This window comes from Numida meleagris, chromosome 18, assembly GCF_002078875.1.
Source record: "Numida meleagris isolate 19003 breed g44 Domestic line chromosome 18, NumMel1.0, whole genome shotgun sequence".
NCBI classification, from domain to species: domain Eukaryota; kingdom Metazoa; phylum Chordata; class Aves; order Galliformes; family Numididae; genus Numida; species Numida meleagris.
In genome coordinates this window covers 6,800,879-6,826,311 of record NC_034426.1, presented here as the reverse complement: position 1 = coordinate 6,826,311, position 25,433 = coordinate 6,800,879, and the positions used below count along the sequence as shown (strand labels likewise).

Below are 25,433 nucleotides of genomic sequence, written 5' to 3'. Positions count from 1 at the left end.
TAGAGAAAGAGAATGGTTGGAAACAGATCAGTAAGTCAAAAAAATGTGTCAGCAAAAGGAATAGTTGATTTGAGAAGAACACAGCTGGCACATGTGTGAAAGTTTGAGGGGTCAGAGAGTGGTCACAGAGCTGGAAAAAGCAAAGGATAAGGCTAAAATCTGTAAAGCACACAATGAACACGAGGAACAGCTTTTAATCTGTGAGCAATGCTAGAGCTGCTCCACATTGCTGCATGGGACATCCACAGGAGGAATATGTCGAAAGCCCCACCTGCAAATATCCTCATTGCAGACATTTTAGCAATGTCTTGAGAGCAGGAAACATCATTTAAGAGAGGTGAAAGTAATCAAAGATAACACCAAACTTTCTGTCAGTGATGAAAGACTACTGAAGCACCAGTGATTTAAGGGAAGAGTTTGAAGAGGAAAAAGAGGAATGGTTCGCTTTTGTATAGTTTTTGTCATTTTATATACTGCTTTCAAAGCCACTTCTAAGATTTGATGGCAACTATTTTAGACGAGATGTCAGAATCTGCACAAGTAAATAACTGCAGGCATAACAGCAAAAGCACCTTGCTACAGTGAAGTAGCATCTGCTTCTCATTTTTAATCACCATTAATTGCAAGCCCAGATGAAAACTAAGCCGAGGCTTTTGACAGCATCACTTACTGAACTCAGTTCGTATTTTAGGTGTATTCATACAAATGTCACAAAAGTAAATGGAGCTTTTCTAGGCTTATCAGCTTCTTCCTCCCTCTGTCTTGTTAGTTTGATGACTAACTGCTTTCATCATCATCTTCCCATTCATTTTACGAAATGTATGACATACAGAGAAAAATATTGGAACAGTCTGGAGAATGTCAAATCATAATTATTACAGTCTACGCAACCTGATATGGAGTGTCATCTTTAGTTGTAACTATTTTTTACTCTCATTATCTATTTAATTGTTACTTACACGCCATCAGGGAGGTGCTTTATTTGAAGTGGGCAGAGACAAAAATATGATGTTGATTTAGAGTATTAAGAATTACTTTGGAGGAGATTCTAAGGACACTGGATGTAGCACCTCACCTCCGGTGTGGCAGGGAGGACAGAAGTGCGTTTGTCTGTAATGGTGAATGGGACTTTGCCACTTCTACAGAACGTAGCATTTCACACAATACCACAGACTCCCCTTGAGCTTATCTGAGAAAAATCATATTTATATCTCCACAGATCAGCAATACTATAAATACAGTGGCTAAAAAGAGAATCCTACAGATCAAAAGTAACATTTATCTGCGCTATCATGGGACAAAGGTCTTCTTTCTTCCCTGGGGGCACAGGAGAGGCAGTGACCACCAAGAGATGTTTCATTCACGGGATCCTTCGCACATCCACAGCACAGCTGATTCTTACCAGCTCATGAAATAATCCCCTCCCCAAGAGGAGAGATGACAAAATTCCCATTTTACTTTAGTGTATTATTTAGGGTATATATATCTAATCAGCAGGAAGTCACACTTGATAGAAAGAGTTTACTCTTCCTGTAAGATTTTCAATCTTTTGAGGGACTGGAGTAGACATCAGGCACTATGAAAATGTCATTTTCATCTTGGGGAGAAATAAGTTGTTTTCCTACGAAAGTTTTTCCTAACTGAAATCTTAAAAGTCTGTGTGAAAAGCAACATTCTTCCACGAGGAAAATGCTTTAAAATTATTTTCCTGCTCATCTCCAAATTGAATAAAAAGAGGACATTTTAGTGAGTTGAAATAAAGTCTACTCTACTAGGTCAGGTACTCTGCCTTTGACAGTTACTACAGTGAATGAACCTGCCAGTAGAAGGTAAAAATATTTTTAACTTCAGCCAGTGTATTTTGGATCTCCTCAGCACAGAGATCAGAAAGCGTCACAGTGCATCAAGCGGAGAAATATAAATGAAATAAGCTATATCTTAATTTCTAAAGGCCTGCGAGTCAGTGTGGCACACCTTGGGAAAAAAGACAGATTTATAAATTAGAAAAACAGCAACAACCACCGCAGCATTCTCTGGTTGAAAGCTAGGTTTAGTGAGGAGAGTTTAGAAGATTTCATTCTCCGGGAAAGCATCACACCTACACCAAACACCCACAGAGCTCTCCCAGAACTTACCCTGTTTATGAAACCTGCATTTCAAGCATACAGAAGGCGCCTCCGAATTGTACGAATGAAGTTCAAATCTGGGGCCCGCTGATGTTTCGACACCATCCAGTAAAAGGAATCTTCCAAATGAGTAAAGCTATATTCAGAGTCAAAACGATTCTAGAAATGCACAAACACCTTCTCCCAGTCATCCGGATTGCTCGGCTGTTGGAAAGCACAGATACGTACAGCACTGGAGTACTGAAGCCTTACAGAGTTTCTTACATCTGAAATTAGGAAGCAGAGAGAAACTTGCTAGACAACAAACTCTTTACTTCACAGCTGCCAAAGTGGGATGACACACACACACGCAATAATTATATACTAAATTATTACTAAAGCTGAGTCGCTCACGGATGACTTAATGGTAGCAGCAGAATATCTAAAATGATCACAGTGCTCTGCAGTTTACATACTGTATTCAAAAGAAAATGGTTATGTACACACATTTGGGTTGTAAATGACATCCCTTTATGTCGTGCTTAGTTTATTATATATTACGGAACTATTCAGAAAGCACAAAGCAAAAATGAGAAAACAATCATGCTAAGTGCTCCAGAAAGCAAATATTTTTGCTATTACTTTGAAAAAGTAAAAATGGGTTTAGAAAATCTTCTACTTCCAGAGTGATAATGTCAGTGAAAACATGGTGGGTGTGTTTAGATCTTTCCCTATCTGCGTGTTTTCTGATGAATGTGTACCCTTAGGGTCTGTGAGGATACAACACGCCTGTGTTTCACAGAAACAGCCCTGATGTTACTTCTTGCTATGCCAGCTTCAGGGAATGGTGTTTTTCAGCTTTGCAAGTTTTGAGCTGTTGAGCAACGGTTAGTGCAGACTTCTTTTTTGGGACATGCCAGAGAAGGAACCATAAATTCTTCTGCTCTCCCTATAGAGTCTTTCGATTATGGGCATAAACGGCACACTTAAAACTTGCATGTCTTTGCCTAAAAGACGAAGCTAGAATTCTTCTTTCCTTCACTTGATTAATAAATGGGAGTTCAAGGGGAATTATGCTGGCCAGAAAAACAAAAATATTTCTCTGCTGTAAAAAAGGGAAGAAAGAGTCATGTTTGAGGGAGCTGGAAATGAAAACATAAAATACCTTTAGGATGTTAAGATCTAGTACCAGGCATTTGAATCTGAACAACAGGACTCTAAAATACATCTACAAACTGTAGGTGAACTCCTCCTGTTCAAGCAGATCTCTTTAAAGAACAGAACTGCTGGGTTTTATCTTTACATCACATCAAGGTCAGATCTTTGGTGTGAAATTCCAGGAACACTACGCTGCTTCTGGTAATGAATCAGCTTCCACAGAACAGCACAGCAAAAAGCTCCGTGCCTAGGCCAGTTCGATCTGGCATTAGGAGAACTTTGGTTGGATGAGCCAAGCACATATCCAGCTTTGCCTGACACAAACTGATGGTGACATATTCCAAACCAGTGATGATATATTCCAAACCCTGCACTGGGCAAAGCTGTTCACGCCTTGTCAAATGACTGCCTAAGCTAATAGGCTGCAGTTTAGAGTCAGCTGCTTTGATGCTCTCCTAGCTGCTGGTCTTACCACTCAAGAACTGAATAATGGCATTTAATCTTGCCTGGAAGAACACCCGCTTTGTTCTCTACACTAACTACGAGAAACTGTTTAATTGCACTCACTCTGAGGCTGGAGTACTGCATGTGAAAATAGGCAAAGTTAGATTAAATCTGAGTGAAGGTGCATTTAAGGACTCTTGCTTTAACTCTTCAAAAAACCACAGTAAAAGAACAATTAAATTCCTTTCCAAAAAAGGGAAAATTACTGTGGCAGCAAGTTGTACTTTGAACTTAGAAAGCAGCTATATCTGAAAGTACCCAGATCTGTGTAGTTTAGCAGCACATAGGACGTATCAGTGCGGCCTATTTACAATGTTGTGGCAGTTAGCCAAAAGAAAAACCGGGGCAAGCTGCAGCAAGAGTCAGAGCCCTGTATCAAACCTGACTATGAAAAGGTAATAGAAGATTGTGAGAGCTCTAACAATTCACATGCCCAAGAATTACACTTCATCCTGCCTGATATGTGTTAACAGCTTCTCCTTCCATTCTGAGGACAGCCTCAACTTGCTAGTGAGGCCTTTTCTGTGCAACTGTCAGATTTAGAAAATATGAGGACAGGCTATTTCTAGCTAGTCTTGATGAAAACAGGTAAAACGTCACGTGCTGCTCATGGGTGTTGTGAGCCTGAACAGAGCTATTTTAAGGGCAGACTTAAGAGCCAGGAAATAAGAAACAGAACTACAGTAAGTCACATCTGTGCAACCATTTTCTTATGGTTTTAATCATTAACCCACTCAGCCTTTAAGTTCCCAGACCTGTTCCACTCTGAGATTTCTTACAAGCCACAAAGGATTTTGCAACAGGCTGTATCATGGCTGTGCAGACCGCTTTATAGAGTTTCACATAGGCTACCAGCTGTCTCACTTACTTAAAGAAATGTCATAAAGGCTAAAAACATTAAAAACTAGACATGTATCTCCTGTGAAAAATGACTTGAAAACATTAGCTTTGGAAAGCGTGCACAGCACCAATGAGCAGCAGATGCCCTATCTGGCATCCATTATTTTGTTTTTCTAGCAAGTGCTAGACTCACCAGAAACTAAAAGGAACAAGATGAAGGAAGCCCCAGATGGGAGGGATTGAGCATTTGGAGATCTGCCATCTGACATCAGAGAACTGCGTTTTCTGTTCTCCTGACACGTGACGTGATCCGAGTCAAACTTGCATTAAGAAATTATTCCAATTTCATATTTAATTCTGTGATTCTCGGTACCCCAGCAGGTAACCACTGGGAAGAAAAGCCATTATCTAAAGAAACATTTTGAACATGAACAGGCAACAGCATAGGTAATTGTAAATTACTTATTGTCAGTATTCCATTCCCCAGTGCCCTTAAAAGCTGAAGTATTAAAGCACTGTGCACTCCAGCTACCAGTAGCAGCCCAATTCCCCCAAGCACAGCGTTTAATTGATTCACAAGGGTCTCTCTTTTAACTATGGAAAAAACGCACTTAAATTCTCTTTGTTTCTGTGGAAAAGGATTCAGCGTTGTCGGTCTGATGTGGGAAGGCTCCACAAGATATTCCACAGACTATGCTTTTAAAAGAGTGTATATGCTAAGGAACCACATGAAGAGCACTTCCGTAGGGTATGCTAAAAAGGAGAAGATACTATCACTTTCCCATAGATTTTCCAGCTAACTTTTAACCAGATGAAGGAATGGAAAAGAGGAATAGGAAAGTCACAACAGCGCGGTCACATTGCTACTCTAACCAAAACTCAGAAAGGGTGCTTTGCTGCTCACTGCGTGTTTCAAGAGAGTGTAAATACTGCAGCTATTCCATGGGCACAGCAAGGCAGAAATCTCCCCATCTCAGTAGCTTGCTTGCTAATATTGAACTTTTGAGTTTGGGAGCCAGATTTTTCATTCATTTTCCAGCACTGAGAAGATTCTCTCGTCACTGATTTCTCTTCAGTCAGCTCTGATAAGCATTCAGTTGTCTTCCTTGCAACAGATTTTTTGTGTCATCAGGAAATATAGAATGAGAAAAAAGATGTACATCATCCCATCTCAAAATGACAGATTAAGCACTTCAATGGGCATTTTACACAAACTTTACAAGGGAAAAATATTGTAACAGCTATTGCTTAACAGATCAGTGTTACTGACTCATTTTCACATAGAATTCTGTGTGAATTCAAAGAGATGCCTGTTGCATACTGAAGGCCATTTTTGTTTTCACTGCACTTCATACAAGTATGATCCCAGGTGGAAAATCTGCTAGTGTGATCACTACCATGCGAATATCTCTATTTCCTCCACCTGTGTCCTACTCCCTGTGCAAGGATGAGCTCAGCCATAAATGGGCTGAAATCCGTGCAGTAAAAATACACTTCTTGTAAGTGACATCAGAATGTGACTTCAGGTCATGTTCATCCCCTCTCACAAAGTTACAGGGGACTACATAAGCACAAGACAGCAATAAGAATGACGCCTCTGTCACTCTCTTTTCCTGTATCTGTGCTATCAGTATTGTCCCTTGTCACACAACAGTTTAAAGACCATGAGAGAAGAACGTTTTCCTTCCACTGGTTCTGACTTTGTAGTCACCAGAGAGGCATTATCTCCTACACAAACCAACACACAACATCTCACTAAAAACTTTCAAAGCCAAAACTTCACTTGGCTGTTCTGAGCCTCAGAGCCCCAACTCGGTCAGGGTTGCTCTCCAGCTATTTCAGAGTGAGTTTGTACCCTCCATCAATCTTCAATTGTGGAGCATGGTTTCTGGTAACACTAAACAGCACTGGGGAATTAAGCAACATGAAAATGCCTCAAGGAATACACTGTGAACAAAGCATGCCCCACCTCTGTGCTACAGCTTTTTTACTCGTCTGTTCTGCTGCTGCTTGACTCAAGTAGCCTTTAGGGGCTCATCACCAAAGCTGAAGAGGAACAGTAACGTTATAATAATTTTAGGCTGAACTAGTTGTTTGGTCATTTGATGCTTCAGGAGCATCAAAACTCCTCTTTTAAAAGGAAAATATTCTCATTGGTTTCATCCATCTAAGTCTTGGGAACAGTTCTTTCCCCCTTTCCCCTCCAAAGATCCAGTTAAAGCTGGATAAGAACAATACGAGGGGAACAAAAATTCAGCCACTCTCAGGTCTTCCACTGAGAGCTAAACCTCGCATCATCTGTAGCACTCGTATCAGACGCTCACTAACTATAACAAAATAAAGTCCCTGCAGGTCCCTTCCACTTACTGTCAAGCCCTTTCTGGGAAATAAGTGAAGCAGAATTCACGGAGAACATTGAACAGTTGAAATAAATCCCCCAAAATAAGACAACTAAAACATGTAGGTCCCATGTTGCTGCAGTCAGGATGGCTCTGCATATATTTGCACACGTGTATCCAAAGGGAGTTCTCTGAGCAGATACACATGATATGTGCCCCATGGACAGATCATCCTTTCAGAATACATTTTCCTGCCTCATTTTCAAACCATTATTCTCATTAAAATATCTTTTATTATGCAGATTGTGTCCCCTTTGTCAATGCTTCCATTTTCTGTCACGCAGTCCCTAGCTAAGAAATAGCAGTTTCCATTTGTCATCACAACTCAGTCTCTTCAGAACCCTCCACCCACTTCCAGCCCTAAATTTCACTATTTGGAATCTTGCTGGTAACGAGGGATATCATCTTTCCTATGTCTACCTCTATGACAATTAAGCACACTTGACTTTCAGAAAACGAGGACACGATAACTTTTCTCTGGGTGGTTCATTATCCACACGCTCCTTTGGAACAAGAGGAATTGTCTGGGCTACAGCTGCTATACCACCTTGGAAATAAATGACTTCCACCTGATGACATTGCTTAAAACTGCTCTTACTGGCTGAGTGAGTAGGACACACTTCCTCTCAGTTCCTGTAACTGGGAGTTGCTCTCCTTGGCTTCTCCACAGTCGGCTGACATGGCAATTCTAGGTGGCATGACCTTTCATGTCAACATTCAGGTGACTAAACTGTTCAGGGAGGCTGATTACAGCAATGACAGAGAAGCACAATTTTGGTTGATGATGGAGTCTGAAAACCTCAGTGATTCTGTAAATATTCATGTCTCTTCATATCCACTCATTGCCTGCATATTGAAACAGGATGTGTTACTAATAGTGATGTAGCTCTGCCACAGTATCACAAACATACCAGAATGGCAGAAGTCTTACGAGATCATTAGTTGATTTCCCCTCCTTCCCCAAAAAATAGTGTACTCTCCGCCATCTATTCTGAAGTGCTTTGTACAGTTTAACAGCTGATGAAATTGGGTCCATATTTTCTCTGTGGAAACTATTCCAGAGTCAGAAGTAATCCCAGTCTGCATGGTGTGGGTGATGGGAAGAACTTCAGAGCCCTGTAACCACATCAGAAGACCCAGAGTGCCTATGCTGCGTGTGGCAGCATTGATTAAGACATATTTCTTCCAGGCCCTAGTAAATCTTTGCCTATTGCCTAATGGAGCAAAAAAGACTCATAAGAAGTACCTTCATTCTCACAAATGTTTGCCATAGAAGGGCAGCAGGATTACCTGGCTTTTGGCAAAGATAAATACGATCCTGCATGATGAATGTGATTGGGGGCAGCAGAGCAGGACAGTGGTGTCAGGGGAAGTGGGGTTTTCCAGGGGCAAGTCAGCTATGGGGTACTTAAGGACTGGGCAGCATCCCTGCACACAGCGTGGGGGCCCTCTGGTGGGCTGTGCAGTCTTCCATGGAGCCCACCAAAAACTGACAATGTGCTGTCCGAGGAGGGATTGACATTAGTGTTTAATTAGGACAAGTGATACGTAGACTCCAATGCCAGCTGTTGCAGAGGGCACAATAAGTACAAAACACAGGCTATGCGGCTCCATATTTTTCAAGTGGTATATATATTTTCCTCAAATAATTCAGAAATTATTGGAGTTTGAAAGATGCAGCAGCTTACATGACTGATTTGTACAAGTTGCATCTCAGGTCTGGCAGTGCTGTAGCATACCGAGATCAACATTTGGCTTTTACACATGATAATCAGCCCATTTTCAATTCCCAGTAAAGTAAACCCAGCTCACCTTAGATGAACTCACTTCTTGCTGTCTCCCATCACATGCACATTTACACTCATTATTTACACTTACTGCTAATTACAGTCACTCACAGACAGATGAGGCGAGCACATCAACTCCATTTCCTTTGCTTTTGAGCCTGCATGACTGGCAAGGTGAGCTGAACCTCCATCCCAAAAATAGAAATAAAGATTAATTTATTGTAAAGCCATGCTCCTGGTCAGCCAGTGGGACTGTCTAGCAGTACCAATAGCAGTGTGCTGGTCCTAGCAAAGCTATTCTTAAAGCACAAATACTTCCTGACAAGCCACCTCTCTTCCCTGGGGGTTAGTCACAGCCCTCCACCAAGGCTTTGTGTTCCCTGTCTCTTCAGAACCAGCGTGTCCCCCGTAGGCATCCCACCCAGTCTGCCTGAGCAGAGACGCACCTTCATTTTCAAAGCAGTTTGATGCGTTTAGATGGAACGAAGATGAAGGAAGTAAATTGTGGCAGAGCCATGGTTAGCAGAGTCTAAATAAATGAGCATGACACTGTGTTAGGGACCCTGTTAGGCCACGTTGCCCCAGCTGTGGGAAACAAATTCCTGCCTGCAGCAGTAACCAAGTGGTGATATAGCTAGAAATTCTGATAGCTTAGTAATAACTTACTTGAGAAAAATTAGTTTGCTTCCAAAAGAAGGCTAAGGGGTTTTTGTTGTTGTTGTTGTTGTTGTTTTTTTTTTAATGCAACCAGAAGGCCACCAGCACCACCCTATCCCACAAATACACGACATTCTCATTTTCATTTTCATTATATAGATGTATGTTTTCACTCTGTATTTCAATTTTTTTTTCATAAAAACTCCCAGGTTACCCACAGAAGCAAAGAAATCCTTCTGGATAGGCACTTGATATAAATTAAGGTGGAATTAACCACTAAGAGTAGGTCTGTATACAGGCAGATAATTATGACAAATGGATCCCTCATAGGGAATACAGAAACTTCATAAATGTTTTCCAGCTACATCACATTCCCTGAGTGCATTCAAGTATAAATTTGCTTTGGCATATAAAGGCATGGAGACAATGACCTGTGTTTTTCTGGTTGGCCCCCTTCTACATTTATTATTAATGGTTGGAGTTTCACTGCCTCAGCCTGTCTTGTTTACTTAGCTGTACTTGTTTTACATGCAGACTGTCTCTTGTTATATTCAGTGTGGAACATAAAGAAGTCTTGAATGGAATCTCTAGAGACTGCTACCAAGAGTTTAGGGATACACCTTTAGAATGGTATGACATTCAGCATCCCTACTTTGAACACCTCTTGTAGCCTCCCTGTTCACAAGACACAAAGCTTGTTCGGTTTAAATTTTTATTTTTGTTTAACAGTTCTTTCAAATTCTTTGGTGAGTTTCTGCGGCTACACTCTGCAAAACTCTATGAGAAAGAAGTAATATTTGTCCTGAATGATTTGGTTAACAGAAGAATCAATAGTCCTCTAGATGGTGCTACTATTTCAAATAAGCTGGATGCTTGCAGACATTATTGAAATCTACAGTAACCTATGAGAAGCTAGCACTGTGAGAAGTCCTAGTTAGTTAGAAGAACTAACTAGAAACAGCACAGAGTTCATCTGACACTGTTAGCAGTGGAGGAAAGTCTGCTGGTAAATATAATTGCTTCTTTTTAAGAATAGTGAATGCTTCCATACCGCACTGCTGCAGAAAATAAATTAAGATGTATTGATGAAAATTTGAAAATTATCTTTCAAACATCGGCAAATTTTCTCTTTGATTTCCCATTTTCCCAATAATTTGCTACTCCTGTATCTAGCATACCTCTTTAGAACAGACGTACTTTGAATGCAGCCACAGAAACAATGTACAAGCTCAAACTGAAACTTGCTGGCTTAAGGATACTTAAGTATATGCTTACTGTACTTGCATATCAAAGGCTGTTAGGTATATGTGCTTTAGTGATATATAGAAAGGAAAGAAGGTAATTTACCTTTTCTTGCCCAACACAGCTGCACAGGTTCAGCACTGGATCATTGGGTCAGTTCTTTACCACAGATTTGCTCATCCTTACTTCCTTTCCGTCCAGCTACTTCTCATGAGGATGCCAAGTCTTTTTTCCTGTTCTTTCCTCCCATTCCAGGACTCTAGCTCTAGTTTTGGAACACCTTTTCTCTCTCTTTTTCTCTGATACCTTCCTTGATTCTCTTTATAAGTACAGACAGGTGGATTTGCAACATCAGATTTCTTTCCTCTCATTGTTTCTGCTAAAGTCAAGAACAAAAACTTTGATTTCAAAATACTTATTCATTATTATACATCTGACCTTTGAAACATACAGTCTATATAGCCACTCTCTCTTACTCTATGCAAAGTTCATCTGTTACCTAAATAAATGTCAAATTTGGGATCTTGTTAAGCCTTTAGCCTCAGTAACAGTAACTATGCATTCTGGAGTTTACTCAGACTCTGAAGAGAAACGTTTTGTTCATTTTGACTACCCAACCTTTACAATTTCAGAGTATATTTGTTCTTGAGTTACAAGAAAGACTAACAGCATCCTTAGATGATTCATTACTTACCATTCTTTCACTGCGTGCCCATTTATCTCCTTTCCAAGAAACATCCTTCGCAGCAACCTACCTCTGGTCTCTTGGTAATTTTTACTGCTCTTTTATGAGTCCTTCTCCGTTTTCATTATAACATGGTTAGTTGGTTTTCAAGGCTGGAAAGTCATGAAATCAGGGCCTGCAGCTGCTCAGACAAACACTTGAAAGGAAAGAGAATCTAAAAGCAGACAAAGTATGAAATCCACTATGCCCAGAGTGGCGAGTGATAACCTTTTTTTCTATAGGCCTTTTTGTTATTTTCATATTATCAGCAGAATATTCACCATTACTGGCCCCTTGCACCAATCTACAAAACTTAGTGAAGGACCTGTTAGCGCGCAGTGAGAACGTCAGCTCACACCTCAGAAATGCATGAGAGCACTTTCAAAGAGTGAAAGAAGCGAAGACTGGGAGAAAAATCTGCAGCAAACAATACCTCACTACCATACAGACAGCTCTGAATTGTGGGAAATTCTCAACTTAATATAAAGCAAAACAAAATAAAAAACCCACACCACACTACAAGAATTGTCTAACACTTCATAAGCCAGCCTACGTGCAAATATCTAGCCAAGTAAACACAAACCAAGCAGTAAGGAGCTACTTTCTTCCAGATTTATATTAAAAATAACCATGAAGACATGAGCTTAAACAACAAGTAGTTTATTCAACATACTTAATGAATTCTTGCACACCGTCATTTCCTAACTTCTTTGACCTTTTTCCATAAATCCCTGCTCTTACGAAGGAACTGTTTTAATTGTCCTCCTTGTAAGAACTAACACAGACAACTAGAATTAACCTTCTTCTTAAAAAGAAAAGATCAGACTGACTTTGGAAGCGATTCCTTCAGTGTCTCAGAATCCTCTGGCTCATAATAAGGTTCCAAAATGGGCTTTAGTTTGTTTTCTTCTGGTAGTTTTTGTGTTTCTTCTCTCCTGCTTCCATCTCTTAAAAGTGGAACCAAAGTTTTCCAGTTTTTCCCTGAAACTAAAAAGGAAACAAACAGCTAATTTTTTCTCCTCCACATAAACAGAAGAAATACACAAGTGGTTTGAACAGGAAGCTGATGAAAGAAGAAAGAAGCAGAAAGAAAGGGCTTTGGGGAATTTTTTCCGCATTCCGTTCCCCAAGTTTTCCATACTTGAGCTGGCAAGCACATCAGATTGTCTTACAGTTAAATAACTCCGTGTCGGATGCTGAACTCCCAAGGAAGCTTCTCAAGGAAGCTGTATTTGTGGCCTCCAAAGTAGCTTGTTGGCTATCTGGCTGCCAGCATACACCATCCCAAGCCCTCAGGATTTGCACGTTATCTGCCTTATAAAATTAACAGTCAGTATGATGACTCCATAGGACTTTTCTTCCAGAGAATAAAACTGCTATGTGAATAATAAGCCCACGTAGTCCTTTACAATTTTTGTTGATTGAAAAAGACAAACTTAGCTACCGTCATTATACTTAGGTGTATACACAGACTGCCCTCTAACAAACAATCTGTACTGCTTCTATCATTAGACTCTAGGTCCCCAGAACCCTCACCTCTACCAGGCTTAATAGAGTAACTGGGATTTCGTTTGAGGTCCCCAGAGTACCCAGGATCTTCGTTGATTATGCCCAAATTAGTATTCCACGTGGACCAGTTCACTTCATCAACTCTGGGGAGAGAACAACAAAAACAATGTTTATTCTAAGCATTAAGAGAGAACCCCAGGATTAGTTTATATTACCTACTGCCACCTCTCAAGCCACAGATCTGACCCAGAAAATAGACTAAAGTGACTACTGTAGCACGGTACTTGTTGGAGGAGGGCTCCAAGGGGAAAGTTCTTCTTCTCATTATCCATTATCAAATACCTTAATGTTGTTTGTCTATAAAAGATTGCTCATTTGGCACACAAGCAGGTTACCTAAAGCACCATCTGTAATCATCTTGGCCATCAGGTGTGACTCCCACCAAGACTTGCTTTCCAGATCGGAATGAGCGCCTCAAACAGTTCAAGTAGCTGTTTTCAATATCCAAGATTGTGATGGCTCTCTAACAGGTAAAAGAAAGCAGACCGCTAAGAACCTGCTGTTTCAGTCATGCAAATCCTGAATTCTGCCTTTAATTAGACAAAGAAACCTTGAGCTTTTATTGTTACCACCACCTTAAAGCATGCATCACACCCATCTACGAAACATCACCTCTGTTAGCAGGACATTTAAGATGCTGAACTACAGCTCTGTGATTAGATCTATCAAGCTACGATTCTCACCCCCAAACAAAAGTAAATATGTCTTTGAGATTCTGGAAAAGATTGGTTTATTTTTCCTTTCATAATCCAGTCTTATTATTCTTATCAGGATTTTCCATCATTAAAAGCTCAGACAATTCAGTCTAAATGCAAAAGTACTTTCCTTAAATTCTCAACACGTGTGCAACACAGAGAACATCTGCTCAGACAAAATATCATGTATGCGTGCAAAAGGAACCAGCGCACAGTGGCCTGTGATGTTAAAACATGTCAATTTCTACATATTCTCTGTGAAATTTGTGATTCTCTACAACCTCCATCTTGGATAGCCTCACAGAACCAAGATACCTGCAGTTTCCAGATGCTCTTGCTCTCCTGTGCAATTTTGCTCACAGTTTCTCCCATCAGTGCAATAAGCATATTGAGCAGGAGGATGTATGTAAGGATGACATAGAGAACCAAAAGGATGACAAACACAGACTTGAACTTGTAGTTCTCTGTAAACTCCAGGTCTCCCATCCCAATAGTGAACTTGAAAAGTTCCAAGCAGGTATAATACAGACTGTTATAGGACGTGCGGCCTCGTTTTGTATGGCTGCATCGGGCATATTCAGAGCTATTTGTGTCTTGTCCCTCATTGTCATCTTCAATCAAAGTCACCACGGCTGTAGCAAAAGAAGAATCACACAGAAGATGAAAATATAATTTGAGATCGTAAATGCATTGCAATCAATAAAAATGAGCATAAAAGTATCTGATAAGACAAAATATTTTCATGGCACCTCGCCCCCAATGAAACTGCTACATAAAATAGTCCCCATAACTGTCACTCTTTCAGTAAGTGTTGTCTCAGGTTTGTCTACATAGAACAGGATGACTTTATCCATTCAGCTTTGCTAAGCAGTCTGAGATCCAGGGATGAAAAGCAGTCATACACATAGTTGTTATTCCGAAAAGATTTTTGTAACAAGGTTGACTTGTTAGTTTTTAGATGAAAACAAAAATTCTAAGTCAATTGAAAAACATAATTTTCTGAGATTCTTTAAGATAACCAAAAAATAACTCCAAGTATGATATTACCTGTGGAAAATCCCAAGAGGAATACTAGATAGACAAACATGAAGCGACATAAGTCTCTTAGGATCATCTGCAACATAGAAATAGAACATTTTTCTATTGAAAAACCTTGAATATAAGCTACAAAAAAATCAGTAGAAAATATTCCTTCAGTTCCAGAAGGCCACTGCTGTGAAGTGGCTGTTCGTGCATTAAATTGTCATTTATCCTGCTGAGATAATTAACTCTAATACAGAAAACATTTTTCTCTGTTATTCAAGCAATAGTTTACATATGTGCAAGATATATGCTTAACAAATAGTTTCATCTTTGTGAGTATAAACCATATTAAGATAATTGCCTCTTTCTTCCCCCCTTGGACTAGCTGGCTACACCATACACAGGTTTATTAGCCAGCTACTGCCTCTTAGCTAATTGCTTTGTTTGGTAACATTTAAACTGCTCCTAAGGAAATTTCCAGCTGGCAGAAAGCTGTGCTATTTCACACCAGGTAAGCTCTGTACTGTCCTCAGTCTACTTAGATACACATCTATCCAACTGCAGAGTTACTTTAAAGCATAATAATAACAGAACATATCAAGACTGCTATAAAATGCATGGATGTAGAACAGGTGTAGGATAAAAACAAGACTTAAAAAGTGCATCTCTTCGCTTAGAAAATAAAAGTTGAGTGTGGTTGTCTGATTGGAGCCTTCCCAGCGGCGTCATGAAAACACACGGTGACTTCTCTCCTAAAACAGGGCTGATGGTGGCAGTTTCCTCTTCTGAGCGCTCTGCCAGCCTCACCACTCACTCACTGGACTGACCTTTGCAATCATGACAGAGTAAATGCCCATCTGCTGGAAGCCACGGGTGTAGTAAAGCATGTTAGCCCAGCCCAGCGCCAAGGAGAAGACCATGGAAGCCACATACAGTTCCTGGCCACAGAAGTACAGCACCACAGAGCTCAGGAGGAGCAAGGAGTGAACAAAGCTGAAAGACAAGTATGTTCTGAATGCAGAGTGCTGAGACAGCCATAGGTGGTACGAACAGAGGAGCAACATGAGACATACTGCGTGCTAAAGACATACAAGCCTTGGCAGACCCTTACTCTCTTTTTCCCTTCATTCCTTTCCTTCTCCAGTTCTACAATTTCCTTTGCAAGCTCCTCAGTTTCCCCACATACAAACTTCCAAATACATTAAAATCCTTGATGACATTTCTTCAGCACATCCTCTCCTTCCAAGGAGGCATGAAATTGCCCTTTTTAGCTGCACTCCCACTAGGAAAACAATGGGCCCAAATCATGTAAAGTTCCCCTTAGGAATGGGAGGATATCTGCATACCCAGTGCATACACTGTATTGCAAGTCCAACTTGGAGATCTATTCCTAACTCTAGACTTCTAAACCCTTAATCTGCTTTACCTCCACAGGAGGTTACTGAACCAGACACACTTCTTTTAAGTGCTACAGTAGCCACTGACAAGTATTTTGTAAGGTGTCTAACAATTAAAGTGGTTTAAGACAAAGCTACAGATCTCACACACTCATCTGCTTCATACTGAAATTCAATCACAGACACTGGCACTTACAAAAGAACCTCACTGTAACTGTCAACCATCAGTGACTTCAATGATGGGCGCCTCTGCACAAAATACTGTATCTGAAAGAAAGAAGAAAAAAAGAAAAAGAACGAAGACCAAGTTTGAATCCAAGGAGAGAGTAAATGTCCCATAGGAATGCATCAGCTAAGCGCTGGTATCTAAACCAGGGAGCTGGTATCCATACAACATCTGACAAGAATAGTTACAAGAACACTGCTGCAAGGGAGACTCTGATAACATGACATTCCCCTTACGCCTTCAGCCTCACCTCTTTCCGTGACATAGTCTATTCAGTAGTGGCCTGAGGACCTGTGTGTGTGTATGTGTCAATTCTCTATTGGCTGCCAAAAGGAAGGTGACTGACTTTAAACTGGGACAGCTAATCTTGAAAGTAGGCTTGGCTACTTGCAATACTCCATTCTTACATTTCGGCCAGGCTGTTTAGAAGCTCATTGACTTCTTAGGTCCCTCTTTTTTGGACAATAGATAAAACCATACCTTAGACCAAGGGGTTGTTAGCAACCCGGTATCTCCTAACCAGGGCAAAGAAAAAGCTTTGTAGCTCTTGACAAAAACATGGATTATCTTGGCAACCAATTCGAAAGGCAGGTTTGGTTCTCAGTTGCACTTACAGCAAAAAGGAGAAGTTTCAAATATCTTACCCCTCTGAAAAAAAAATACAGTCCTCCCAATACACTCAGGATCTCTCCAGTCACTCGAAAATATTCCCCAGTGCTGTGACCAAAAGTGAAGGGAGGCTGTGTAAAGCAGAACACAGAGATATTCAGCAGAACTAGAGATAGGAAAGACCTGTCCTTGCCAGTGGCTGAAAGCAATTACATTTCTGAGGTAACAGATTAAACTTCTGAATGTGTTGCAGCAAGGGTGCAAGGCTTGCCTGAAAAGCAAGCAAGATCAAAGTCTCCCTCCCACCTTCAGGAAAGGAAGAAAAGATCTTCGGAGCGCACATGCAAATGGGAGGCTGCTCTGGGATATCATGCACTGAGTGCAACAAAATAACAAACCTTTTCCGTCTTCTGCACAGGTCTGTAGTAGGCAGCTGCGGTGAGGATGACGATATGAATTGTATATACAAAGAAGTTGAAGTAAAACAAGTGCTTGACAAACCGGTCCCACTTGTCTTGCAGCAGCCTGTTAAGGGGTTCTACCAGCAGCATCTCGTGACGATTCTGAGTAGAAGGATAAAGAGGAGAAACTTGACAGATCCAGTATGCACTGGGCTTAAAAATTAGCAAGTGATATTCAACTTTAGCAAATGTTTCCTCTTATACCCTTAAACGTGGGAAAGGAGATTGCTGTTTTACAGAAATAACGCAAAAGATGCACTGTGTAGAACACAGAGTTCTTCTCCAGCAGTCCCCAGTCTGCAAATAAATGTCAAGGAAGTACATACTTACTGGTGTTTCACTACTGTAGGCAATAATCTCAAGCACTGAATTTTTCTCACATGTGTCTATGCAGGACAGGTCATAAAGAGATGAGTGGACAGGTCCATAAGCCCATTCAGTGAACTTCCTAGACAAGTGTCTGCACTCAGGATCTTTGATCTCTCGTCTCAGGATGTAAGCGAAAATCTAATTGCAAAAGAACAATACAACCAACATTTCAGTGCTAACAGACTTGTAGTTGCTCAGTATCTTCATAAGAGAGGATTACTTTAATTTAGATTAATATAGTTCAACTATGCTGAAGTCGATCCACTGGACCACGAAAGAGATCAAAGTCTGAAGTAAAAATATGAATTTTCTCACTGTATGCTGGTGAATGGAAAATGCAGATATAGAATAGAGCTCATTTCTTTGCTTTCTACCACATACAATTTGCCATTATCCTTGCTTCAAACCTACCAGAGAAATACAGAGATATTTGTTATACATCTGAGCATACAGCCATGTTGAATGGAGACTATCAGATGGTGAGTTCCATCCATCAACCAAAAGTAGATGCCTCTTGTTCATATGACAGCAGAAACCCACTTTCTGTTTCCACCTGGGTTGTCTTATATTCTGCCAGTATATATGTAATGCCAGTTGGGTAGATGCACACATACGCTCCTAAAAGGCATTAAGCACTATGCAGTTTTGCACGTTAAACTGCAATATTAATTCCTCTTAACAGAGAGGACTCAGCAATAAGCAATGAACTCTGTCCTGCATAAGTGTTTTGCCTGTACTCTGTATAACCTGACACAGCAACAGACAGCCGGACACATTTGCTCACCTACCCCTATCTTCCCTGTTTTGGCTGCCAGTGTTAATGGAGTCAGCCCTTTCTTGTTGGTGAGTTCTTCTAGCTTCAGGATAGGATTTATTTTGGCACCGAGGATCAATATGTTATTATACATCTTGGTAACAAACTTGGTATTATCCTTAGTATTATCTGCAATCTCCACCAGAGTATGCAGGACCATATTGCCCATGGAGTCCTCAGCAGCAATGTTAGCAGCCTGGTAGGGGTTCTCAAGGAGGAATTTCACAATGCACAGCTGATTGGTGCAGGCAGCCAGGGACAGGGGCAGCTCTCCTATGGACAAGCAATAGAAACGAGTGGTCAGAACGCCCAGTGCACGTGCATAAACAGAAAAGAGACTGTGTTATTTTCAACTTTCACCATGAGAAGAAAAGGTGAGTTACTCTGCTTAATTCTTGTGATAGCTGCTTGAATCCCATTTTCTTCAGCTGAACTGCACTACAGAAACAAGGCTTCTTATAAAAGCACAAAATAAAGACTGGTGGAAGGTTACAACTTCTCAAAACAGACAGTGCTCAGAAAATAAAAGGATGTAGACACCAAGCTGACACTTGAACACCATCAACTATCAACTGGGTTTCTTTATAATCTCATCCTTGGGCAGTAAATATCTGCAGTGAGTCATGGATCGAACCATTTACGACTTTTGAGCCTCCAGTCTCACATAAACAGGATTTGTTGACATCTTTCACTTGGGATCATGCTAGCATAACTCAGTCAATAAAGCTCATAATGTGCTTATCCCTACCGAAATAAAAACCAGGTTTCCCTTTGATTTTCCTGAAGAACTCCCCACATGCTCTTGCATGAACATCTGCTCCATTCTGGACCAATAGCTTCACCAGGTACGTGTTCCTTCTCTCAATGGCGATGTGAAGTGCAGTCTGGCCTACAGAGACAGACAGAAATCTTCGACAATTTAACACAAACTGAGAGCTTTCAAGCAGCACAATTCATTCAGCTTCACGTAAGATGATAGAACTGAGAGCTCTGTAGACTCAAAAACCTCTAGAATTAAACAAAAAAAGATGGCACAAACAGCAAATGGAAGTTCTTTGAACTTGCTGCTAAACCACTCTGTCTCAAAGGGTGGAATATTGCACCTGCTTAACAAAACAGACCTAACATGAATGCACTGGTTGTTAATCACACACCGCAACTTTGGGGCTCTGCCTCCTCAAGCATAACACGTCACACAGAAGACTGAGAGCCCTGCCTAACCGTATCCTCAGTCTTATCAGCAAGAGTATTTACTATTTCAGCTGTATTCACTGTTTGCTTACCCTTGTAGTAGTTGTCAGTATATTCTGCATTTACAAACTCTTTCAGAGTTCCAGTTTTCTTTGCAATATCCAGCAGCAAGGGAATGGTATCATTTTTCCCATCATGTAGATTCAGCATGGCTTTCAGTAAGCAAGTTTTCCCAGTTTCTGGTTCTATAATGAACAAAATTACAGCTACACAGTCATGCCTAGGAACCTATCGTCTGCTCCCAAGCATGCAAGAATTAACGTGGTTCTTTTCAAAAGACAAAAAGATCCGTCCAAAGATCCACTGAAAACTTCAACTTTTTTGCATTCTCCTTAACCTTACAATCAATGGACTGTCCAATCAATAGGAACTGCAGGCTGTCAGAAGACCCTCTACAGCTAGTTTGCATTGAAGTGTTGTTTTGTGGAAGGAATTTTTATTTCCACACCCCCCGCCTCCCACTACCCATCTCAGGAACACTAATGGAAGAAGACAAGGGCAACTTAAGGTATGTGACATTATGTGGTACCTTTGAATTCATCATCTGTGAGATGCTTCAATGTCCTGTTAAGATAGAGCAGCAGATCATCCAGGTCCCTTGTGTTGCCTCGGGCTACAGCATCAAAGATCCTTCTGCGGTCATAGAATTTGAAAGCTTTTTCAGAGCAGCCTGTGATGGAATCTGTCGACAGAAGCCTAACAAGGTAAATGTGAGTTACTGAAACCAGGTATTTAGCAGGCTTTTTATAAACTACCTCAGTACTATTTTTCATTTGCTTGTGTGAAATAGCAAGCACTACTGATTAGTACAGATGGATCTGCAAAACGTGCAAGATCAATAACATCTGACAGCAACTGTCCTGATAAAATTATGGGTTTGCTGCTGAAATGTTGAAAGCAAGACTTCAAGTTGCATGGAAGTACAACAGTCTAACTGCAGGCATGGAATCCAGGCAGTTCCATGTTCTTATTCTGAGCAAGGTCCATTTAATGAGCAGTCTCCAGCATGTGAACTAAATCTTAGCATTAGGATTCGTGAGCTGAATTTTTAGACATGCCAAGAGACGAGAGCTATTATCAGTTTCTGGTAAAATACTCCTTACTTAAGGCACCAAAAATAGTGAAACTGAGAAGACAGGCATGCAAATGCGGAGAGAATAAATACTGCTTTATAAAGTACAGCCAACAACTGCCAAAATGTGCTCATTACAACCACATTTTATAAGGCAAACTTACTTGTGAAGCTTTCCCCTCTCCATATTGGCTTGAAATTTGATGACAGAAGGTGCCATCAGGTGATCCATCTGGTAAAAGGAGTCCATGGGAGCCATGTCCTTGTCACTATCCCCCATCACAAACCGTCCACGTCTTGCAAAGATGTTGCTTTTGGGTGGCTGCACCTTGCTGCTGAACGTACCCTGGAGGTTGTCAGGTGTTTCCAGTGCAGAGTCTTCCCCATCCGTGTGTTCATCTGTCACTTCGGATTCTTCTATGTCAGAACTGCCCAATTTCTTCATCTTCTCAAGAATGGAAGACATGATGAACAGGCAGTCTGCAACAAACCACACAAACACCTCACGTCAGCACTTCAGAGTGCCATGAGTCCCTTTTTGCCTAGGACTATGCTCCAGAAACAGCAGGGAATTAATCAGTTTGTCTCATCTCAGAAATGAAGCACATGGACACACATTCACTATGCTTAGAGTTTGAGCAGTTTGGTAGGTTATTACCCCTATGCTGGCTTTTTTACTGTCTCCACTGCCCTTACTCATTTCAGAATTGAGAAAGCAACCGAGTGTCCCAGAGCTTGCCAGCCACCTCACTGCAAAGCCAGTGTCTTCTGCTTAAAATCAGCCTCATCCTCCTCCAACTTCTGTCAAGGTCTGAACAACTTCAGACTTCAAATAATCTCTGCATTTATGTGCTCTTTTCTAACTGATTTTTGCCACAATATATTTTCAGGAGTACACCAGGCCTGTGATAAAAGCCCAATATCTTGTGCCGTAATCATATCTTAACGATCATGAGCAGAGAGGGCTTCCTGTTTACAGGAAAAGTATCACTAAGTGGCTTTACCAGGGTTACAGTAATGCTAGATGAAAACTGGGGCTTGTAATTCTTGTGAGATTGGTGTCACCTCAAACACAAGACTAGGAAATAGAAAAGAAAAGCTTAGCACAGATAAAGGATGACTGGAAGACCACAGGTTTGATCTTGTCTGATTTACAACCACAGAGAGCTTGACACAAGTTAACAAACACACCATACTAAAGGTAGAGCAGGGATTTTTTTTCTTTCTTTCTTATCAAACTGTTTTGATCAGCCAAATGTCAGTATTCATGTCACTGAACATGAAATATTTTGGAACTCCAGTGATGGAGGCAGGAATACATCACACCGGAGCTGCTACGTAGCTGGCTTTAAGAGGGAGCTGGATAGCTTTAGAAACAAATTCTAAAATTCTAGATTGCTACAAAATCTTACAGCTCTGAACACTCTGAATATCAGTGTTACAAAATCTTGAAAAGGCTTTCAGTCATAAACCTATTACAGTCATCAATCATCTTCTATGTACATTCAGTTTGAAATCAACAATGTCACAAATAGTCTTCTCGGCCGTTTCTCTTCATAAAAATCTTCAGAGGGATCATCTGCAAACCTACAATGTACATTAAAAAGCTGTATTTTCCGTTCTGTGAGTTAATATTTACACTAAGAATCACTTACATTTTCTGTTCCAAGCAGGATGGGAAAGAGACTTTTGCCAGGCATTTGCATTTCCTACAATTTTCCATAACATAATTGTAAAGAAAACATCGATTTGCACATTTAGGGTAACTGGAAGCAAAACAGCATAGTATAGATGACACGCTAATGACTGCAATTTAACCTGCTGAGTCTTCTGGGCTCACCTTTCAAGTTTTCTGTGTCCCTGTGACCGATCACTCTGAAAGAATAACATAATATCTTATTAACTGTTCTGTAAGAAAGAAGTTATCACTATAGAAAAATATTTTCCTTTGGAATGTGATACTAGAAGTACAGAAGAACATGTACAGTAGGTAAAAAGTTACAAATATACTTTTATAAAAAACAGAAAAAATACAGCAAGAATACAGACACGTGTGATTTTTTAAGTCTCACTTAAATCAGTGTGGATCAAGTCAAAAACATCAGGGAGATGGCTATGCAAAACAGAATCATGTGTTTTCCATAGAACAGGTATAATATTAGAATAAGCAGAACAGCCTTAATCTTGTCTTCCTGGCAATTTACTCAAATGTGTTTCAGTTACTGTATGTGCTTCTATTTCTAACGCCCATTGTCAGTATCTTTGATAATGAAGACAAAGTTTCATTTCCTTTTAAGTTTGAATTAGCACAAAAAGTAACATTCAAGTTCTATAGAAATATTCTTCAAAGAAATATACATCTCCTGGAAAAACATGTAACCTACCTAACTCTTTGAAGCCTATGTACACCACAGCTTGATCCAGTAAATAACGAAACACTTTTTTAAAACGTTTAACTGAATCACAACTTAAGATAAATAATAGAGAGTTTACAAATAACTAACAAGCATACTTCTCAAATACACATAGAGAACTTACAAGTATTGCAAAAAAATCCTGTCTTCTGCAAAACAGTCTGGTCCCAGTAAACTCTCGTGGTTCTATAGGAATTTGGTGCTAGAGATTCCTCCTCCTAGGTGCCCAGGCTGCAAAGACTTTGGAGTTTGCCTCCCCACTTCATTTGTCTGCAAAATCGTTCTATGTGCAGATTATTTTTTTTTAGAATCAAGAAAAGTTCAATAGAAGAGGGAATAGAGTAATAAAACCATTAAGAACAGTTCTGGAATCAGATGCATCAGTAGCTTCTATTCCCAGGAGTTTAGCAAAGCTCTTTACAAGAATCACAGCAAGTTGCTGTTGTTTTTCCTCCACTAATTGCATTTAGTAATGGATGCTCTTCTACAGATTTCCTCTTCATAAATACACTCAAGCTTGCAAAAAACCCAAACCACCAAACAGCAATTGTTCCTGTGGGTCACAGTTTCATTTCACTTTACAAAACTTTGTAAAATATGTCACAGCTCTTCTCCAAGATTGCTCATCTTTCTGGGCCCTCTTGAGTGGCTGGTGCAAAGCTCTACAAAGTATTTTAAAGACAAGCAGATTCTGAAGAGTTGAGAGAGAACCCAACAAGTCCTAAGGATATTCCATCAATCCGCATATGCTTCATTTAAATAATACATATATAACAGTAAGCTTTTAAATAAGGTTGTCATCAGGAAAACAGCAGCAGCAACAACAAAAAATTGAATCCAGAATGGATCTAACACCCTTACAAATGAAGAACTGGGTCAAATATTGTTAAATTTTTCATGTATATGATCTTTCTGTCAGACTAGCCTAGAGAGTTTTTCCAGAAGGTTAAGTCTATAGAGTACAGCCGTCAGGCTAGAAGAAACCTCCAAACTTCTAGCTCTAGAGCTTTGGAGTTTAATACTTAACTTATTCAATGAAATTATAGAGCATAAGAGATCTTTCTAGTCCTACCATCTATCCATATACAAAAAAATAACATATTTGTCTATTCAATAGCGAACTAATTATACTACTTAAAACACCCTATGGAATTGTACACGAACCAAATGTAATGCCTATTCATTAATGTATAAATACAGATTACCAGTAAACCAGGTCCTTGGCTGGTTCTCCTGGAACTTTGCTGAGCTGAGCATCTGCTTCAACATTATGATTAACTCCTTCCTCATTTTCAATGCATGGCTCAGTAAGAAAACTACACGGCCCAGTGTAAGCTCTCCCTTACTCCATCTCTAGCTTCTTGCCTTTGCAAAGTGTTCCTTCTCTCTTCCCATTCCTGGCCTCAGCTCTTCTCAGTCTTGTCATGCTCTGCTGTACACACTTCGGGAGCTTTCTGGCATTTTCTGAGCTTTGATGTCTCCTTCACCAGCCTACTTGATTTCTGTTTCTTGTGAAGGTATTATTTCCTTTTTACCAGCAGCCATTCCATTACTTTGGGCAACAGTTGTCAGAGGTGACGAATTCCACCTCCACAGGGACTCTGTTAAAAGGTGTAAGCTCATCAGAATGTGCCAATGCTGATCAAAAATAAGAGTAACAAACAAGAAGGAATTTATTCCCTTTCCTTGGATCTGCATTCCATAGCCTTATATGGTGCCACCAAGCTCCTTAAATAAGATTGAGATCCTGCTCCAGGCTATGCTGTCTGTATACTATGAGAGACCTTAAGAATAAGAAGTCTCGAATGAAAGTATCATATTAAGTTGCTGCTCATTTCTCCTAGTCCTTCCAAACATGCTTCCTACCAGGAAAATGAGCCTTGCATGAAGTATCATTTTATGCAGAAAGTTAATGGCTCTTTTCTAGTCACTCAGTCAAATTTAATGTGATAATTACTTCTCATTTCACAAGTGGGAATTACAGAGCAAGGAAATGGAGGACCCTGTGTACACACACAAACAGACATTAAATGCAAGCTGTTTTTTCTATTGTAAAGAGTGAGACAGCAGGTTGAATACAACTCCAGAAAAGTGACGAAATGAAAGGAAACACTGTA

At 40.2% G+C, this 25,433-nt stretch overlaps 2 protein-coding genes across 7 annotated transcripts in view; both read right to left on the bottom strand.

The window, feature by feature from the left end:
* The window catches only part of TRPV3 (transient receptor potential cation channel subfamily V member 3), a 28,721-nt gene extending 16,798 nt beyond the window's left edge, over window positions 1-11,923 (bottom strand). For both annotated transcript variants that reach the window (XM_021415502.1, XM_021415503.1), the window contains exons 1-2: window positions 10,798-11,923; window positions 2,136-2,392 (exon numbers count right to left, since the gene is read on the bottom strand). The gene's annotated coding sequence lies outside the window, so the exon portion shown is untranslated. The remainder of the gene's footprint in view (window positions 1-2,135; window positions 2,393-10,797) is intronic.
* TRPV1 (transient receptor potential cation channel subfamily V member 1) lies at window positions 12,061-24,884 on the bottom strand. Of its 5 annotated transcripts, XM_021415497.1 has the most exons (18): window positions 24,522-24,884; window positions 23,441-23,599; window positions 22,743-22,777; window positions 21,067-21,382; window positions 20,360-20,526; window positions 19,863-20,015; window positions 19,328-19,468; window positions 18,554-18,852; window positions 17,727-17,903; window positions 17,334-17,498; window positions 16,971-17,066; window positions 16,297-16,367; window positions 15,531-15,696; window positions 14,728-14,794; window positions 13,996-14,312; window positions 13,321-13,448; window positions 12,953-13,068; window positions 12,061-12,403 (listed from the first exon to the last, which is right to left on the bottom strand). In XM_021415497.1, the coding sequence occupies exons 4-18, from the start codon at window positions 21,366-21,368 to the stop codon at window positions 12,237-12,239; spliced, it is 2,532 nt and encodes an 843-aa protein (XP_021271172.1). In that variant the 5' UTR covers window positions 21,369-21,382; window positions 22,743-22,777; window positions 23,441-23,599; window positions 24,522-24,884; the 3' UTR covers window positions 12,061-12,236. The 5 variants fall into 5 exon arrangements, with proteins under 5 accessions (XP_021271172.1, XP_021271171.1, XP_021271173.1 ...); XM_021415496.1 differs by lacking the exons at window positions 22,743-22,777; window positions 23,441-23,599; window positions 24,522-24,884 and adding an exon at window positions 22,558-22,691; XM_021415498.1 differs by lacking the exons at window positions 16,971-17,066; window positions 22,743-22,777; window positions 23,441-23,599; window positions 24,522-24,884 and adding an exon at window positions 22,558-22,691.

Bases quoted from the DNA above. Each gene is read 5' to 3' on its own strand.
- TRPV1 (XM_021415496.1), bottom strand. From the start codon at position 22,630: ATGTTATGGAAAATTGTAGGAAATGCAAATGCCTGGCAAAAGTCTCTT. The intron at 20,527-21,066 runs GTAAGTTTGCCT...TTACCTTGTTAG, and splicing joins GAGAGGGGAAAGCTTCACAA to GCTTCTGTCGACAGATTCCA. The intron at 18,853-19,327 runs GTAGGGATAAGC...GCTTGTCCATAG, and splicing joins GAAACCTGGTTTTTATTTCG to GAGAGCTGCCCCTGTCCCTG.